This window comes from Alosa alosa, chromosome 3, assembly GCF_017589495.1.
Source record: "Alosa alosa isolate M-15738 ecotype Scorff River chromosome 3, AALO_Geno_1.1, whole genome shotgun sequence".
Lineage (NCBI taxonomy): Eukaryota > Metazoa > Chordata > Actinopteri > Clupeiformes > Clupeidae > Alosa > Alosa alosa.
The window spans coordinates 30175912-30197209 of NC_063191.1; the positions used below are offsets into that span (position 1 = coordinate 30175912).

A 21298-nucleotide genomic window follows, 5' to 3' on the forward strand; every position below is an offset into this window, starting at 1 on the left:
TGCTAATACACTGCACATATACACGGCACTGTATTTCTTGTCCTGCCTATGCACCATATACTTTGTATATCACATTGCACTTTTCTGTTTTTTTGCACTTCTGGTTAGACGCAAACTGCATTTTGTTGGCTTTGTACTTGTACTCTGCACAATGACAATAAAGTTGAATCTAATCTAATCTAATCCAATATGACGTGTTTTTGGGCGGGAGAGGCATATTTAGTAACCTGCTTAAAATGGGTACACTTTCTTCTGAATTACTGTCCATAGGTTTTGTAAATCAACCTGCAAGTTGCTCTTTAAGTTTAAGCCTGGCCTTTAATGACATTCCTTTTGTTGTTGAACCTTCCCTAGACCATGCACGCTCATGCTCAATTCTGCATGAGTGGTGACTTTACTCTAGAGGGCACAGAGCATGCAGTGCAGGAGCTTGCAAGAGAGGAGGCTGACGAGCATTTTGTGGTGGTGCTGAGCGATGCCAACCTAGAGCGCTATGGTATCAGCCCAGATCGCTTTGCCCGTATACTTACAATCAACCCGCAGATCAATGCCTTTGCTGTCTTCATTGGATCACTTGGAGACCAGGCTGAAAGGTGAGTCATGAGTCATGCAGCTACCATTGTACACTCACACTAATATGTATCTCTAGTTATACACTACCTTTCAAAATTTAGAATCACCTTTGTTAAATATCTTTATTTTTCCATTCTAATAACATGAATTTTATAAGAAATATAGTGAAGACATTAAAGCTGTCATTAATCCTGTATTCACAGGTTAGATAGCCAACTATGAATGGAATATCTAAATATTTGTAAATGGTCCTTTTTCTGCCATCATCACTCCTTTGGTTTAATGGCACAGTATGCTAGCTAATCTTATTAGCTATCATCTTTCAAATGATAATTCATCATTCAAGTCCTTTTTTTCAATTATAGCGCTCTCTACTTCTACGAAGAACGTCACACTTCGGTACTCTATTATGGAAGGAATGTGGGACGCTATTAGAGTACCGAAGTGTGACGTTCCGTTTCCATGACAGCAGTGTCACTGGATCTAAACAAACTTTCGAAGTGGCTTCATAGCATTGAATGTAGACATGTGGGATCGTTTTACTCGAGCAACTTACACCGGTACTGACCGGACATTTTAGAATTGGAATGGTGTTGATATCTCAAAAGGCCTAGGGGCAGGAGCTGGCCAAAAAAGTGGGCTGAAAGGAACTAGAATGCCTTTCCGGAGGAACTGCGAAAGTGTGCTTGCTCTGGTGCGGTCACTAACGTGAGCAGACAGTAGAATATGCTACGTTGAACCTGGCGTGATCAAAGAATTCTAACAGTGCCTCATTTTTCAAAATCGGCGTACAGGTCAAAGGTTATGGGCATTAACATGAATCCAAAATGCCAAAACACATTTTTGCTAGTTGCAGCGACCCCTTAGTAAAGGGCACCAAATTATATGTGTGGCCTCACAATGGAGTCCTGAGTCCCTGTACCAAGTTTTCTGAAATGTGAAAGTGCTTAGAAATGAGCTAAATTCCTGTAACTCTAGTGCCCCCTAGTGGCCAAAGGTCACCAAATGTATTGTGTGTCCTCAGGATGGGGATCCAAGTCAATATACCCAGTTTGGTTTCTATACGTGAAAGCGTTGCTGAGATGTGAGCCTACTTTTTGTGATTATAGTGCCTCCTAGTGGTCAAAAGATGCCAAATGGATTGTGCGTCCTCAGGATGGGGTCCCGAGTCTATGTACTAAGTTTGGTTTCGATATGAGAAAGCGTTCCTGAGATATGCTTTGGACAAAGGCGTCTGCTAAATCCATAACCATAACCATAATCATATGACCCTACTTCCTGTTTGGCTATGCTGCCAATTTTGTTTGGCTGTGACGGGCAAAAATCCTTCTGGTAATTTCTGCTATGACAGAAACTGGGTGTGATTTTATTGTTCTGTTCTACTGGTTTATTTGACAAATAATCTATATTAACCTAGTGGTATCTTACCACTAGGAGTACTCCTAAATCGCACTAAAATATTTTAGCTGGGAGTTTTCTCTTAAAAGTTATTCACAAAGCCTCTCAGACCTACTCTTAGTTTATTAGTTGTCACTTTTCCTTACTAAGAGTGAGTCTTCATTGCTATGGATGACATTACTGATGCACAAGCTTGACTGAAGCGATCACCTTGTTTGGCTGATAATTGTAACACGGGAATGATTCCAAAAACCTCCCCTACGATGATGAGTGACAGGTCTGAGAACGCATGTGCTAGGCTGCAAGTGGTGCGAAGGACGAAAGATGATGAATAACTGAATAAATAGTAGGGCTGTAACGATATGCGAAACCAAAATCGCAACACTCATCCACGGACCTGTGTCGTGGTGTGAAAAGGCAGAACCGCGACACACCCTTTCTAGTATTTAACGCAGTGCTTTGCAGCTTACGCGGCCGCATAAGCAACCCACATCTCCCGCTTTACTTACCGGTAGCCTACGTTGTTCAAAAATAAATAAGTAAATCATAATTTCATACCTCTCGTTACTTTCATTGTAGACTATGTGTTCAACTTTACCAAACAGTATAGAAGTAAACCCCCTGTCCTTGCCCCTTGTGCATCCTCACATTGGAGTCTCGAGTTCATGTACAAAGTTTGGTTTCGATACATAACAGCGTTTCTGAGATAATATCTAACTTCCTGTTTCATGGCTACGTCACCAATTTCGTTTGGCTGTGATGGGCAAAGGCCTCCGCAAATCCAAAATCCTTCCTGTAACTTTTGTGAGGCTTGGTCAAAGGATAATGTACGTCAAGTTTCGTGAAGTTCGGACCAAATTTGTGACCTGTGAAACTTTAGTTTCGCTTTCTATTCAATCCAATATGGCGGAAGAACCACAAGGATCAGTGACGTCATTTTCAATTTCCACACTACACCGGTTCCGGCCGGACGTTCCAGAGTTGGACCGGTGGCGATATCTCAAAAGGTCTGAGTAGGAGCTGACCAAAAATCGGGCTTACAGGAATAAGAAAACTTAAGAAGAACAATAAGCTTTCAGCAAGCACACTGAATAATGTGACATGCTGCGTGCTGCTGCAGTCCAGTGTTGGAGTGGAGGTTGTGTTCCCTGTTTTAGTCCTGTTTGACCAATAGGTCTTTGGCCCAACTCATTAGGGCCTGTGTCCACCAATCGCGTTTTTGCGGTGTTAGCGCCCTCAACCTCATTTTCAGAGTGCTTTGGTCAAGTGTTTATTGTTGCTATGTTACCAAAACCGTCTGCCAGCACGTCTTTTGGAACTCTGCCTAATGCTAACTAACTAGCTAACTGAAATAGGTTCAGGACAACAAAGAAAAACAATAGAATAGGTAATCCCTCTAGACTTTGTAATTTGCGTTGAGTTTGCAGCAGTGGTTTAATATTAGTCACGATAGGACTTGGGGCTGATGGAGTTTTCCTCTGCCACTACCAACATTGTTGACATTGTAGGTCCCGCCCCTTCCTTGATTTCAATTGGCTAGCAAGAGAGAAGTGACATTGACAAGCCCAACTGCTGTTCTAAAAGTTGAACAGATTTCAACTTTCAGCGCTCAGATCGCCGCGGAAAAAAATGGTCAGCGCCAAGGGCGCTGAGCGCTGTGAGCGCTTAACTTCATAGGATTTGTATAGAAAATAGCGGACGTCGGCGCAAAAAATGCATTTGGTGGACACTTCCCCTTAATGTCAGACATTGTAAATGTGTTGATAAATGTGTTTCCCTTAAAAGGAAAGGGACCCACTTTTATACTAGGATAAAAGCAGCAGTTGGCCAGGTAATATTTTTGGGGATAAATATGAACCACCATCTTCCTTTTTTTCTTTCACAATCTTTAGGCTTCAGAGAATGCTGCCTTCAGGCCGATCTTTTGTGGCCATGGACACAAAGCAGATCCCTCAAATACTGCAGCAGATCTTCACCTCCACCATGTTGTCTAGTGCCTAAGGTGGCCTGCTCCATATAATCCCAGCATCCTTAAGTCTATACTTTGGCTCTGGAATAACCCCGTCATGCTGTGTTTCACCTTCAGATAGCAAAACAAGTGTTTTGGTTTTCCTGATTACACCCATTTGTATCAGATCTAATGTACTATTTTTGTCATAACTTTCTATTAAGATTTTATGCATCAACCTGGTACACTGTCATGATGTGTAAATGATATGCAAGTTGAAAACATGAATAAAACATTGAATACAGTGCTAACTCTGCCCTGCCACAAACACACAAGAATATGCATACATGCAGATGAAGGATTAAAAGAGCCATATCACAAATTTGTATCTAAAAATATGTAATATGCCATGAAATATGTCAAAAGTTCATTAAATTAATTTGTTTAATTGTGGCATGTAAATGTGTCAACATGTTTATAAAGAATATAAGTGTGTTGACAAATATATGTGAAGAGGCTATGTGTGGTTTGTTTTTCAGTTCAAAACATTCAAAATGACCTAGAAAGCAATTACCACCAACAGTTGCCACTGATGGTACCAAGTCAGCAAGTTCCAAGTCTTTAGTTGTGTGGGAACAAGGTAAAATATGTGCTTCCCCTAAATTATAAACACAACTATGTAAATACATTATTTATAATGCAAAATAATAATAAAATCTTGTGTGACTTCCAAAAGATTATGGCCAACCTCCCTTTGTGTCAGTGGTTTGATCTGCTAACAAGGATCAGTCATTTGTGTGCTGAGTGCTAAGATAGAATTTTTAATATAACGGGTACGCAGTCGAGTCACACTGCTCCTTCTGGCAATTTGTTTTTGTTTGATTTTTTTATAATTTCCATAATTTAATGTAAGTTTTTGTTTTATTTTTGTATGTGCTCTTTAAGTTAGGCTTATTTGCTTTGCATAGGTGTCAATTATCGTGCATTCTCTCCTGGTATTATCGTAGTAGTAGGCTAACGTTATCAGTTTGCATCAGGCTAACGTTACCGTTAACGTTAAAGTCCATTGGAGTGAGGAGCCTTGGCTGGACTATCAACAGGGTGTAGGCCTGAAGTCCGACTGCTGCAGAGTCAGAGTTGCCACTTCAGTGTCTGGTCAGAGATCGCCTGGGACTGGAAGACAGGTCTTGCTTCTGTGGAAACTCACCCAATGTCTACCTAACCGTTGCTGGGCGGTCATGCTAGCTGCCTAAACCGGCCTCTGACCTGTGCGCATGGAAATATGAAGGTTTTCACACTAGCAATGGAGGATCTGTCGCTTTTGGGGATACGCTGAGCTGCTGATCTGCTGAATGGCTTCAATGTGTACCATATTTCATGATTGGAATGGGGTACTTTTCATAAGATCATCTCTCAATGCAAATCAAACCATCTATTAGGCTAACTGAAATAAAACCATCCCAATCTCTAGGTATGTTGAAGGGTATGTGATGTGGGGTTATTTTAATTCCAAAGGCCAAGGGAACTTTATCAGGATGTATAGTACCCTGGATCCATAAAATAACTGTCCTTTAAAAATAAAAATCTGCCTGTTTCTATGGGAATTTAACATCGGGGTATGATATTGCTTGCCATAATGGTAATGATAAATATATTACTAGGCCTAGTAAAATATTCAAATATTTAGTGTTAACCTTACTCAGCACTGAAACCTGTCAAACTTCTTTCAAAGTCCTTCATCACATGAATTAAAATATTTAATTTCTGAGCACCACAAAGTCATACCTCAGCACCCCCCCGAAAAAAAATCCTGATTGTGCCCCCCAAGAATGTTGCATGACGCTCCTGTGTAGATATTAAGTTATTATTAATGTCTGGTGAAAATGTAATGCAAATATCCTCATTGGAAGTATAGCCTACTTACTGAAAAAAATGTTGATGTGTTCAATACTCTCCCACTGAAGAGGGAAATGGGATTAGCCCCGAAGTTGCAGATAATTCGACTCCCCTGTGTTCTCCGACTAGGTCAGAAGAACGTCCAACAGCGTCCGGGTTATTCTGCTCTACAGACAGTATATGGTCGACGAGCATATACGACGAGCATATACGTTGTGCCTCCTGCACTTGTGCATGCGGTGGAATGTAGACACCAATCTTTGGTAGACACCGACCAGAATAAATGAGGCAAATTCACGGAGGGGAGTAGAAAGGTTTACAATTGATGAAAAATAATTCCAGAATAGTACAGCAATGCTGCAAAATCACTGTCACATATTTACACCAGCCACTGTTGGTGTAAAAACAGATACCTCCACCCTTCGTTTTGTCAGAAAGCTCTGTCTCGGTCCGCTCTGACCAGGTTGAGGCCAGCAAGCTGTAGCGCAGAATCAGGTAGTGTTACACCCAGCCAAGTTTAGGTAAAGCACAAAACGGAGGATGAAGGATGAAGAAAAGTCTTAGAAATTTACCACCAGTAGCTGGAGTTCATCCAGTTTGTTGCACAGTGAACGCATGTTAAAGAGAAATATTCCCGGTAGCGGAGTGCGATGTCCTTGTCTCCGGAGACGTACAAGCACCCCAGCGCGTCTCCTTCTCCTTCGGGGTTTCACTTTCCATGCAGCGGTGGTGATAATGTCCAAAATGACAGCTACTGAGGCAGTGAGGGAAGGAAATAAGTCCTCAGGGATCGTAGCCCTAATATTAACGAGTTCTTCTCTAGTGTAAGAGTTCTAGTATTGCATGACCCTGAGTTTACAAACACAAACAAAACAAAGTGCACCAAGACACCGAGGCAGCCATTTGCGGCACCATGGCAACCAGAAACCTTTTGTTATTGTTCTCGGTGACTTTAACAAAGGGAGTCTCAGCCATGATCTACCTAAATACCAGCAGATTAAATGCCCGACCAGAGAGGAGAACACTTTAGCTGCAGTAGGTCACTCTGACCACGCCATAGTCCACCTGATTCCCTCATATAGGCAGAAACTAAAACTCTCTAAACCTGTTGTGAGGACATTAAAGAAGCTGTGACTTCATACACCAGCTTCTGTGAGGACCTCTTAGTACCAACACGCACCAGGGTGAGCTACAACAATGACAAACCCTGGTGATCCCATCCATCAGCCCCAAACCTCCAGTCCCTCCTCAGCCTACCTCAGTAGAGGCCCAGGTCCCTCCACAACTGCCCAACTCAGAGGCCCCCAATCCTCCCTCCCCCTTCACCACAATGACAGCTCTCTCCATCCTGGAGAAGGATGTAAACAGAGTGTTCAATAGACAGAACACCCGCAAAGCAGCTGGACCAGACTTTGTTTCTCCATCCATCCTGAAGCACTGTGCCGACCTGCTGTCTCCAGTGTTCAGACTTTTTTAACATCTCACTGGACATATGCCACGTACCAACCTGCTTCAAGACCTCCACCATCATTCCTGTCCCAAAAAAAACAAAGATCACAGGACTAAATGATTACAGACCAGTTGCCCTGACTTTTGTGCTGATTAAGTCTTTTTAGCATCTTGTTTTGTCCCACCTTAAAACCCATCACAGACCCACTCCTGGACCCCCTGCAGTTTGCTTACAGAGCTAACAGATCTGTAGATGATGCAGTAAACATGGCCCTCCACTTCATCCTCCAACACCTGAGGCCCGTTGCACAAAAGTAGGATCAATACTCTAATATCTATGAGTAGAGTGGCTTCATTGCTTCTTCTACGGTGTAAAGTAGGTAGCAATAGCCTTTTCACAACAGCAACACCTCTGTTTAGGACAATATTGCAACTAGTGTCGCGACCACCACGCGCAAGTATAAATGGTTACGCCGCTCCCATGACGTCACATTGTCGCACGACAGGTCGGGAATGGCGAGTATGTAAAAGACATAATTAAAAAGAAAGGCAACACCGCAAAGCAAATAAATCTTACTGATAAATAGGGTTGGATATTGTTTGGGTTTTATCCGATACCGGTGCTAAATCGATACTTTTAAAACGGTGCCGGTGCCGAAACGGTGCCTGAACTGGTACTTTGTTTTTAAAATGTTTTAAATTAAAATGGTCTAAAGCATGAATTGCTTTTTTATTGATAAGACAAATTTGAACATGCAATAGAACTGTTATATTCAATTTACTATCAATATCTCATTGCTCCTACGAATAATACATTTAAATCTTAAAACAGCTTGCCATGCATGCACCCACAATGGTAAGCTCTGCTTTCAAGTTTACCCAGTGTAGGCGGTTTGCCATAAGGTATGTTAAAACCGCTTGCCATAGAATTGCCAAGTCATGGACATCGACTTTGTCGCCATATTTAGCGAGATTTCAGACCCCCCAAGCGACTTTTTTTGTAAAAAGCGACTAGCGACAAATCTAGCTACTTTTTCTGGCGTTCTTGGAGACTTTTTGAGACTCTGATGTGATGGCATGTAACGTCCCTTTTTACTCTTCTGAGTGAGCAGTGAGTTCGGCTGTGCTGTGTAAGAGTCTCATGCCTGTTTCGTTTGTGAATTAGCCTACATCGAGTTCGCCCAAAGCGTTGCCCCATGATTATAAAAGTAATGACTGGCCTATGTAGTATCAGCCCTTATTCCACTGCTTGGTTAAATTTCCCATTGTCCTACGTAATTTAGAACGACCATTAACCGTATGTTATCTGCACACCTATGAAGTAGATCCATTTTTTTGGCCGGATCACACTTGTATATTAATTCGCCGAACTCGTTGTGAAGTTTAAATAGAGTGGTTAAGTCCCGCCCCTTCTACTTCTGGTCCATGGGACCTATCTTTCAAAAAATTATGAACGGGAGTTAATGGAGAGATAACAATTATTTTTTGGTCCAGTTTGAATTGTGCCACAAATTTCACATATGATGTGTGTGAATTTAAAAGATAATTTTTCACGTCAAGAAAGTACTGTTGTTCGATAGACTTCAAAAGTTATGTTGGTTTTATGCGAATCCACTCAGTGGACTACATCTCTCGCCTCGAACGATGTACATCACTAACGTAATGAAACGATAAGAGCTGTTATGCTAGTTAACGGTTGCATCTTGCTGCCTGCTATGTCACTTAACAGTATGTAATGTACAGTCTATGGACGAATACAACTACCTGATGTGTTTAATCCTCTGACTCATGGTATTTTCTTCGGCAAGGAAAGCCCAATTAAGACCTGTTGCTGGTATGCTTGTACAATCTAGTGTGGCTGTGAATGAGCTAACGTCACTAGCGCGACTGATGGGTTTGTAGTCGTTGGAATTACGATCTTTCACAATGTTGTAATTCAATAATGACGAAACAAACTGCAAATGTCTTTACATGAAAAATTGTCTTTAAAATTGACAAACATCAAATGGGTAATTCAAGGCACAAGTCAACCGGGACCAGAAAATAATTTATTTTTCACCATAGACTGCCGTTCAAATTTTTTTGAAAGATAGGTCCCATGGAGGCAAACGGAAGGGGCGGGACTTCACCACTCTGTCACGTTGCATCCGAGCTGTAAAATGCAGACGTTCAGAACATTGCAACATTGTAGCATATGACGGAGGTGGCTTTTAGCTAGATGGATGACAGCAGGCTAAGTAAAATAGCGATGTTTCAAAGCTAAAGTTCATCAGAATCTTGGGATACGCCCGCTTGACAACGGGAAAGATAGAACTAACGACTGGCCTTTGGCCGTAGCAACCATCCATTTAGAACTAGTAACGGCAGTTTGTCCTGTGAGTTAAAAAATTAGTTGATATGTGTCGGAAGAAATTAGTTCTACAAACAAGACAGTTTTAGCGATTAAAACGTTTAAATTGTAACAGGAAATGAACACAACGCAAGTGGCAACAGTGGAATAAGCGGGATAATGGACTCCACGGTGGTCTGTTCACAGAAGTTAATGCACTACAAGGTTTAGTGTCGCGTCGGGGCCGTTTTACAACCTCGACCGTGCATTAACTTCTGTGAACAGACCACCGTGTCGTCCATTATCCCTTACATGTTATCCACGTAAGTAGATGTTCTATAGATCTAACCAGGGCTCTCAAGTTTTGAAGTTTGCAAGGAGTGAGACTTTGTTTCTCAGGGGGGGCATGGCATTGGCACAGTGCCACGCCCCCTCCCCCCTGATCGAAGTACATGAAAGTCCTACGTTTGCTTGAACTACTCGTGGCACCACGCCCCCTCCCCCCTGATCAACAGACACACCCTCCCCATGTCTCATCGACCCAGCTTCATGAGAGAGCACAAATTCCATTATTTCAAACACACTATTTTATTTATTCTAGAACCCTATAGTAAATAATAATAAATAATAATAACATAAATTATAATTATAATTTCACCCAAATGGGCCCTTTGAACAACAGTGGCTCATTCTGCTCTAAACAAACAGAAAACAACCAAATGAGAAAAAGCACATTTAGCCCCAAAATGGTCTCTTGAACAGTGGTGGTTCTGTCCGTGTGTGTGTGTGTGTGTGTTTATGAGTGATGTTTTGTGTTGTAAGTGTTTGTGGCAGATTTTGATGCCTTGATGACTGATACTGGGGGCTCCTATTTAAAGCACTGTGGTTCAATGTCAGCCATTTTCACAGTCATGAGGCCATCCTTAAAAATATTCTTGTTTGCAGTAACAGCCAAAAAAAAAAAAAAAAAAAAAAATGGGTCGGTAGGTAGGTCAATATATTTTTTTTCAAGATTCAAAGTAAAAAAAAAAGTACAGTTTTGGTCATGGTTACGTAGGTATGAATTTAAACAAATGTGCATATTGTGACGTAACTGACTGGGTCCTCAACCCGTGCCTTCAGGCGCATCACTGCAAACCTCAATCTGATGCAGGTTATGTAGACCAGCCTTTCTCAAACTTCTTTGACCTGAGGCCCAGTCATGGCAGACTTTGGGGTCATAGGGCTCATCTACACGCACCCAGCCCCACTCCCTCCAAATCAAATTGTCATTATCATTATCACAATCATTATGCCGCCTATATTGTTATACATGCACTTTCACTTAAATGTTTTGTGACATGCACATCAGAGGACTGCTTTACTAATGTAAGATATAATTAGTTTCATTGCTTTTGCATGGTTGCATGATGCTTGCATAAGAAAATAAATACTTCTCAAAACAGCAACAATTATATGGGTGCTATTGTTTTGGGATGTTTCCCTCATGCAACCATCATACATTGGTAGGAAAAGGAGAAAAAAAATACATGTGTTTTTAATTAAGTTTAATTTGAATGCCTGAATGTAAGGATTCAGGAAACACAATACCAGCTTTTTTGGCGAGCAGATAGGCGTAAATCACTGATCTGTTGATCTTTAACAGATAGAAAGAAGGCTACAATAGCTTTTGGCCACGTTATATTCAAATTTGACTATACAATACTCAGTGCTATACAGTGTATTATACAGTCTCTGCTCTGTTTCTATGGAAGTTCCAAAAATCAACATTGTTCTATTAAGTGTTGTTAAACAATTAAATAGCATTCAACAGGTTGAAGCGAAGCTTTGATACCAACGTTATCGGTTAGTTTCAGTTTCTCTCTACTGATAAAGCAAAGCAATCTTCCCTGATGACGATGACGGCGACTCCCCTGGGGGGTGCCATGCAAAGAAAAAATAACGGTCCACATCTTTATGCAGCTCTATTGATATCGGTAATTGTGTGTGCGTGTATTACCTTTAAAATGCATTGTTTCCTTCTCAACAGAAGTCAGCATTAAGGCAGGAGACAGGACCCAACAAAAAAAGTTAGGTTTCACCTGGTCGGAGTCCGAGGCTGCACCTCTGCCGCAGTGTGTGGTCTGCAAGGAGGTGCTAGCAAATGATAGCATGAGACCATGCAAACTTCGGCGTCACATTGAAACTAAGCACACAAATCTAGTGAACAAGCCAGTTGAGTTTTTTAAGAGGAAGTGTGATTTGCAGTCACATAAAAGCATAATACAGTCATTTGGCACTATTAACATGAAGGCGACAGAAGCATCTTATCGTGTCGCGCTACGTATAGCAAAGGCAGGCAAACCCCATAGCATTGGCGAAACATTGCTACTTCTTGCAGCTAGAGATATGTGTTCAGTGATGCTGGGAGAAGCAGCTGCTGCTAAACTTGACGCGATTCCTATCTCTGATAATACCATCCAGCGACGAATATCCGACATGGCTTGTGATGTCAAAGAGCAGGTCCTGGACGGTGTTCGTGAAAGCCCCTTTCATGCCATTCAGCTGGATGAGTCCACTGACAACACTGTGCTCAATTGATGGTGTACATTCGGTTTATCAGAGCTCAGTGTGCAGGAAGATTTTTGGTAACACTTTATTTTAATGTGTCGCTATTACAGTGTACTTACCTAATTAGGTACAGTGGTACAACCTGTGTAACAACATGTACTATCAGGTACTATCATTGTACTTGCATTATGTATTTGTGGGTACCTACATATAGTTGTTACATTGTAATACTGAGTGCTTTTACAAAACTTTGCCAATTTGCCTAAATTTTCATCGAGGCAAAGAGCTGACCTGAGACCTGCTGGATGGGATAAATCGGGTCATGATCGATTTGATATACAAAGCATGCTTAGCTCCAGTCAAGGCCTCATTGTCTTCAGTGTACATGTAACAGCTGTGCTGCTACAACCTTGTTACTCTTTGATACAGTGGAATAAACTGGAACAGGTCTTGTCTTGGAACAGGTCTACTAATTCACATGTACTGTGTGGTGTAACAGCAGACACGTTTCAAAACATCAATTACAGGATGCATAACATCATTGACAGGATGTATATATGTAGATGTAAGTACTTAACTGGTACACTTTATTTTAATGGGTTTATTCCACTGTACCAAAAGAGTAATAAATGTGTACCAACACAGTTGATACATGTACTACAGTATGTAGGGTAATGGCAGCCATGTTCCAAGACACTAATGACACAACATACATGTAATATGTAATTGTAAGTACTTAACTGGTACACTTCATTTTAATGGGTTTATGCCACTGTATCAAAGAGCAATAAGTGTGTACCAACACAGTTGATATATGTACAGTACTATGTAGTGAATTAGTAGACCTGTTCCAAGACATCGAAGACATAACATACATGTCATATGTACATGTAAGTAATTAACTGGTACACTTAATAGGTTTATTCCATTGTATCAAAGAGTAACAAGGTTGTAGCAGCACAGCTGTTACATGTACACTGAAGGCAATGAGGCCTTGACTGGAGCTAAGAATGCTTTGTATATCAAATCTATCATGACCAGATTTACCCCATCCAGCAGGTCTCAGGTCAGCTCTTTGCCTCTGATGAAAATTTAGGCAAATTGGCAAAGTTTTGTAAAAGCACTCAGTATTACAATGTAACAACTATATGTAGGTACCCACAAATACATAATGCAAGTACAATGATAGTACCTGATAGTACATGTTGTTACACAGGTTGTACCACTGTACCTAATTAGGTAAGTACACTGTAACAGCGACACATTAAAATAAAGTGTTACCAGATTTTTTGTTTCGTGTTCCTCTGCCCGCCCGCACAACCGCTGACGAACTTTTCAAGGCCTTGAACAACTTTTACCAGGCTAATTGCCTTGACTGGGGCCGGTGTTGTGGGATATGCACTGATGGGGCAAGGTCAATGACTGGCCGTCACATCGGTCTCCATCGCCAGGCTTGTGTGACTAATTTGGCAAATATTTTGGAGGACGCAATGGGAAATTAGTGGGTGAGAAATCCATTCTCTTTCGCCGCCACACACAGTTATGGACTGAGCCTGCAGGAGGAGGAGGCCCTGGTCGAGCTCAGCTCGAATATGGACCCCAGAAGATCCCAGAATCCCAGAAGAGACTGAAGAGAGACCCAGAAGAGAGCAGCCACAGACACCAGCACGGCTCCACAGGATGGACACTATCTCACCAACAAATCCACCTTATCTGCCTCAGCAAACCAGCCGATGTCGCCTGCCACACCCCTGCCACAGCCTACCTCCACAGCCATGCCCACATGACAGCAGAGATTACAACACCCCTGCCAACACCTACAGCCGCGTCCACACATGCCACTCTACCACCCCTGCTCACCTCTCCAGTCACGCCCACACCGACAACAGAGACTAGCCCAACCCAGTTAACATCCACTACTGCACCCTCACCTGCTACACATCCACACCTGCTGAGCCCAGCCGACCATCAAAACAGCCATACTCATTGACTCTAATGGACGATACCTCAACCCCTTAAAGCTGTTTCCCACCCACAGAGTGGCAAAATTCTGGTGCCCCACCACTGAATCTGCTCTTGAAGTACTCTGTCCATCCACCCTAAGAGATCCACAAAATATCATAATTATGACCGCCGCTAGCGAAGCGGTCATATAGGGATTGTCAAAGTTTTTTTTTCATCTACCCGAAACCCAAAAAATGCAGTTTTTCTTAAATAACTACATAACTACCTGAACCGTGGCACCGAGGATGAAGAACTTTTTATGGTATGTTGGTCTCAAGGGCCCACATCAACCTAGCCCATAATCACTCATTTGTGATTTGCACCCCCCTGGTAAAAAATTAAAATGCAATATCATTCTGCTTTAATCGCCCCTCTCTTCAGTTAAGATGTTAAGAACTGCACTAAATTTTATATGATTAACCTGACATTCTCTGGGGGTATGCCAAGTTTCGTAGAATTTCATCCATGGGTTTACATTTAGTGACTGTACACTCATTGGCCTGTAGATGGTGGTGTTAACCCTCTATACCCCAGTGGAATTCTACAACAATGCTTCAGATTCCTGGGAATTCTAAGAGAAAAGGGCAATTTGAGAAACATTTTAAATAACCAAGAATAACTAAAAATCTAATGAAAAGTGTCAATTGTAAGTTTCTTTCAGTTTAAAGATTAGAAATTGCTCTTTCAAATGATATATGATCCATTAAAAATTATATATTCATGTTTCCCATAGACAGCCATAGGCCTACTCACTTACAGTCTCAAAGTTTTTCACTAACAAAAAGTTATAAATATGGTTCACATATTTCTGTATTAGAAGCTGGGAAACACGATACTATATGAGTACTGATTTCATTGAAATAGACTGGCATATCTTGCACTTATTTGGGATTTAGCTGGACAGTGAGCCTTACAGCTAAAAAAAAATGATGAGGATATGAACTAACGTAGGCCATGAAGCATAGCGCATGAAATCGTGACTCATTTGATAAACATGTCACCAACAACAGGGACTGTTAATCCTGACATGGATTTACGTTTTTGTTTTATATGCACATCATGTTATATAATTTATCTAAACTTGATCAGTTGATGATAATGAACCTGTTGCACTCGTTCACTAACCTTCAACCTATCCTGTGCTAACATTACGAGTCTCAGACTAACGTTAACGTTACATCAGTGAAGGTAGCAAATTAGCAGGCTTTTTTGTAATCACGAAGATGACGAGACATTGGCCTACTTGTATACAAATACATTTTCCTGACATCCATAAGCAGAAAACACAACGGTGGTTCCTGCTTTGGTTATTAGTCAACAAAAACTCATTTAGAGAGACATACATAAGTAGTAGTTTGCAATAACTATCTGTAAGTGGGATAACGATAATGTTAGCTTTACTATACATGCCAGAAAGGGGTAATGTTAATGTTATGTGTTAAGATATAACTGCAAATAAACCTGGCATGGGTTTATCATAAACTTTATTGTTAATTAGGCCATGACCCATCATTGAATTATGCCTATATTTTGCTGGTGCTAGCTAAACTCAAACTGACTTTCACAGTGACAGCCATACCATTTTTTTTATGCCAGAGAGGCAGCTAAGTCAGTCATGACAAACGGGAGGATGCTAACGTTAAATTTATTACACTTTCATGTTTTTATTTTGTCATTTTCTTACATCAATATGATCGTCACTTACATCAAAACATGGTGGATGCACATCAATACCATCTCATCTAATGAGAAAAGACGCGGACGCTTGTTAGAAGCCATAACTCCAGAGGCACCGTAAGTCCTCAGCCGGTCAGTCAACAGGCTAAACTCAAAAATACCGGAGAAATGTCAATAGCGACCTAGCCATTTAAGTGTGTCAAAATAAAAGTCTGGTGTTTATTTATCCACTAACGCTGTATTATTTCATGTATGAAGGTTATACTGTAGCAGATGTCTCTTTAAGAATTGCGGCCGGCCGCGGCCGTTACAGGAGAATACAGAACGGCCGTCGACGGCCGCTACGGGGTATAGAGGGTTAAGCCATGGAGGTATTATATATAACTGGAGAGAGTGACTAAGTCCCGCCCTCCATACAAATGAATGGTGGAGGCTAGGCTAGTAAATCCGACCAATTCATAGTCAACGCCATCTTGAACACTGGGGTTCGGATCCAGCGTCAGTCGACTCTGACCATGCGCCAAGTTACAAAGCTGGAAACGACGCATGGACCAACGTCGATTTTTATTGGATATTCTGTAAAAAGAGAGTCGTCCTCCAGTAAGAGGGTGGCGATAATGCACATAAAGTCCTTGCCTCATAACAAGAAGAAGAAAAAGTTGCTCGGAACGCGGCATGGAGTCCGTGGAGTGGAGTCCCTGAAGCGCCACTTAATTTCATTGGATAACACAGCGGCTCTAACTAAGAGCGGTCTGCCTGCTGTCCTGCTGCAAATATGCATTCGAACATGACGTGAAATATCCGTAGTCGAACTATAAATAAACTATTTGGTTTTTAGTGCCAAGTGTAACGCATTTTCTATGATTAGTTTTTTATTTTATTGTTTGCCATGTCATAGCGGGTGCTCTAAACGTATTCTAGCGTTGGCCCATGACCAAATCAAGCCAATAATAGCCAGTAGCCACAATAATGACTGGAGCCAGAGCCCTCAATAGCCACCCTGTTTTGAAAATAATATTGAAGATATTCAATATTATTGAAGATAACGCACAGAACGGTCAGCCTGAGCGGACAATTACGTCCCCAACTCATCTAAAATGTGGTGTCTTTACTTTGAGTTGTACACCGCAGATGATAAAGTAACGGTTAAAGAGAATGTTGTCTGCGGACTCAGCAAAAAACAGTTTACTTATGCATCCAATCATCGCGCTCACCTGGAGTTACCATCCAAATGAGGCAGAGGTGTCAGAGGCACAGTAGACGGCCAGAGCATCGCCAGGTTGAGGTAGGCTTATTCGAGGCAGACCTTTATTTCTTACATTGTACGTTATTGTGAGACATGCGTTTTGTTTGGAGCGGCATACTAGGCTATCAAACGCAGACGATTTTTGGTTTTGGTATGGGATTTAATTTACTTTTTGACTTTTATTATATAGTTAAATGTTGAGGCTGATGGGCATTTAAATCTAGAGGGTATTTGATGATCACTGTAAAGTTTCGTGTAGTTGAAAAAGTGTTGGAATTTCCAGCTGTTTATTGCGAGACAAGGCCTTTTTCATTCATTGAACGTGCGCTGTGCTCTAATGGAAACCTTATTGCATAGCGAAGTAGCCTAAATTGAGTTTTGTCATATGATGGATAAACAACCACAATATGCACGTCTTCTCATAGGCTCCTCAAGAAATACGCACTGAATAAAGATTGGCTGTAGCCGCCGGATAGGTACCCGCCCACCAACATGTACACGCATGAGAGCTCGTGCCCAACATGGATTTTCGTGCATGGAGCTGGTTCCAAATGCTCCATGCAGCGCCATATTTGAAAATGGCGTATGCTAACATGCCGAAGCTAATCTGCACGCTCTTGACCCCCTGTGTTAAGCGAAGGGTTGCTGGAAGAGGATATTGTGTCACACACACTCTTTTTCGCAAACACACATCAACATACACATGCACACACACACACGCACGCACACATACACACAGACAGTTAAACACACACATGCACACACACACAGACAGAAACACACACACACAGACACGCACACATATGTGACCAGGCATGGCAAAATCAGGCTCAGTCGCAGACGCAAGTCGAAAAACGACTTTGAAGTTTATTTTTTTTTTTCAAAATTAGTGATTTTCGTTTTTTTGCAGAGTCTGCAAGTTGAAGTCATAAAGAAGCAATTCATTGTTTCAGATAACAGCATTGGTTGCTTTAAAAGTGTATATTTTGTCTTTGAAAATGGTTAAGTTTCAGGAAGTAAACCAGCGTTTGAATTGGGCGTGACTATTAGTGCTCTTTTGTTCTGTCGGCCAATCAGCTGTATGCTAGAAGTAACCTCATGGCTACTTACTGAACCAGCATGCTGTTTGTTTACAATTGGAATGGAGATGGACAAAGCACAGCGGATTGCAGATGAGCTAAATCTGATGATGAAGGCGACTGCATTACATTGGAGAACATCGCTAATCTTGAGCTGACCTTAGCCGAAGATGCAAGGCAACGAGGAAGAATCTCTCGGTCTGGCAGCAGAGGAGCTAGATCGTAAGATATCAGATGCTATTTCCACAGTTACATTTGACGGGGATAAAGTTTGTGTGTTAGAAACTTTATCCATTGCTACTAGCTAACGTAGGCCTACTGTCGTTAGCTATTGGCACCATAGGCTACTAGCCAAAACCCATTACAGATAGTTTCGGTGGGCAATTAATTTGAATAATGCGAGAATGTCTTGTTTTGACTGATGGCAGGGTGCCTTGCATCATGTGTGCATTCAAATGAACAGGGTTTGCAAACGTGATCTCATGTTTGTTTAGTTTGCGTTTTAGACTATTTTATCCATTGCTAAACCTGCTAAAACCATTGCCAACCTGGTGCCTTGCACTAAGTGTTAATTCAAAATAACATGGTTTGCAAATGTGATCTCATGTTTGTTTTACACTACTTTATCCATTGCTACTAGCTGGTTCTGTAACCCATTACAGATAGTTTCGATGGGTCATTAGCATCATATGATGCACTGCAGGCTCAGATCAGTGACCGTGACAGGGGGGAGGGTTGATCTTAATGTCATGTAAATGAGGACCATTGATGCATCAAACACCAGACCTGGCTGCCTCACTAGCAACTGTGGGGTGAGGTTCCCCTCCCATGGATTGAGGGAGAAAGTAGTCAAATTGAAAAGCCTGATTTCTCAGCTTGTAGCTTTGAGATGTGTATACTTTAAAATGGCTACTTATTCAAACTTATCAGATACTTATTCAACTTATTCAAATATTATCAGATCTCCATGAGTGAGACATCATTGGATAGCTTTGAAACTACACTTTCAGAATCTGTGAATAACTCAAAATGTCTCTGGGGAGACATGTGCCTGGTTTTGCCATTCCTGGTCTTATATACACACGCACACACACACAGGCACGCACATACTATTGGTGCACATACTATCGGTATCGGCAATTAGAACGGCCGATACATAATTACAAATTCAGTAGGATTAAAGGAAAACCAAATATTCATCATCATTTGGCTGCATTTCCAGTATCGGCGTTACATAGTAGTTTGTCCACCAGATGGCGCATCGTTGCAGTGAGACATAATTTTGTTGGAAGTTAAAGGTACACTATGCAGGTTTTTTTTATCTTAATATGCAAGTTTTTTAGCTTAATTTACCTTCATTTAAAGGGACACCAGGCAACGTTTTCGTGTTAATTAATCATCTTCGTAAGTCGTTATATGGTTAAATGACTCATTACGGGGCGAATGAAGTAGAGCCCGACCGATAAAGGAGTTTGAAGGCCGATACCGATACAAATATTTGTTGATTTAAAAATCCGATATTCCGATATATCGGCCGATATATATCTTTTTTTTCAGAAACGCGCAACAAAACATTAACAGATTTTCCTAACATTATTTAGGGAAATTCCCTAACATTATTTGTAGTTATTTATGACTATTGACCAAAATAATATGATAATGCATTTCAAAAACAAACTTGTTTATTTTTAAATAATATTGTCACAGTGGAACAGAGGAACATCGAAATATATTAAAGTTCTGATAAATAAAATGTGATAAATAAAATGTGTGGATGCAATTCATGCAATTCATAACGTTTTCAGTTAAAATAAAGGTTCGTACTTCTCCTTGGGACAAGCACTTTTGAATTTTGGAAAACACTTCCATTTACATCGTGATTTTGCAAACATCAGTGTCAGAGTCAATAAAATGAGCCCTTCAACGAAATTGACAAGCAGCTGTAAGTATAAGCATGCTAAATTTGACATCCAAACAGTATTCTAACGTTAGCTTTGAGATACTGCTTGATTGCATAACTTAACTTAGTTTAGTCTCTTCAATGTAGCCTACTATGTTGTGATAAGATCTTAGCAGAGTTAACTTCAATGCAGCAGTTTTGAACAAATTTGCATTAGCATGGTCCGCGATGCTAAAAGCGGTTTAATAGCAATTTAGCCAGGCGTCTTCTATGCAATGCTTCTCTGTGGCAACAACAATCCTTCAACAATCGTGAATATTTTGTTAAATGCACATGCAGAGGAGGGGCAGGGGGCTACGAGAGAGAGCGGGCGGGACAAGGAAAGGCTGCGTGCGTAAAAAGTGCAGCTCAATGGCAATGCAAGGATTTAATCTTATATTTAATTTAAATTAAATTAAATTAAACATAGAATATTTATGTGTGGCGGCCACAGATTAGTCAATGTATGGGAAACACTGAAGCTTCATAAATATAACTTTGAACTAAGAATTAATAATTACAAAAAATAATGATGACATTATTACCATCATCATCATTTGTATTATCATTAAACAAGATAAAGGTCACTCTTAAATGTTTGAGTGTGCGTGTGTAATAATTAGTCCCTATTGCCTTATAAGCTACCTTATAATTACAATGTCAGCTTGCTTATCTCTTTTACCTGCACTTTTAAAATTATTTCCATCAAGCTACATCAAACCATTTTCAATCATCAGTTGCTGCCTGCCTTTTAAAACCTACTATTTAGTGATCTAAATCCATTATGTTACTCGTTAATGCTGCGGCTGAACGACAGTCTGAAAAGCACAGTTGGCGTCATTGGATTTCACACACGTGTAAAAGAAAAGCAAACTTTTATGCACAAGCTACGTTTTTCACAAGCTACGTTTGATACTTTTTCTCTGTCTAAATGTTCACTCCTCGCACGTCTAACTTACATTTTACAATGCAGGGACTGTAACTACAGATATACTAGTTATCAATCATTACTTTATTTAGGCAGAATAAGTTTGTTGTTGTTTCCAAGCTCATTAATGTTAACGTTAGCGGTCTTTTACTGATATTCATTGAATTAGCTAGCTTTGTGGTTAGCTAGTCTCTGATGAGCCCTAATTTAGCAATGGATAACGTCATACTGCAAATGGTAAAACATACGCTTTCAAAATAACAGGCCGGGGAGAGATGATGC

General features: G+C 40.9%; 1 protein-coding gene across 1 annotated transcript in view; it reads left to right on the forward strand.

Moving 5' to 3' along the window:
* Positions 1-4654, forward strand: part of vwa8 (von Willebrand factor A domain containing 8) — a 210269-nt gene extending 205615 nt beyond the window's left edge. The window contains exons 44-45 of the mRNA XM_048239952.1: positions 355-593; positions 3864-4654. Of these exons, the coding sequence (XP_048095909.1) occupies positions 355-593; positions 3864-3972 (348 nt within the window). The 3' untranslated portion in view covers positions 3973-4654. The remainder of the gene's footprint in view (positions 1-354; positions 594-3863) is intronic.
* Positions 4655-21298: the final 16644 nt, after the last annotated feature.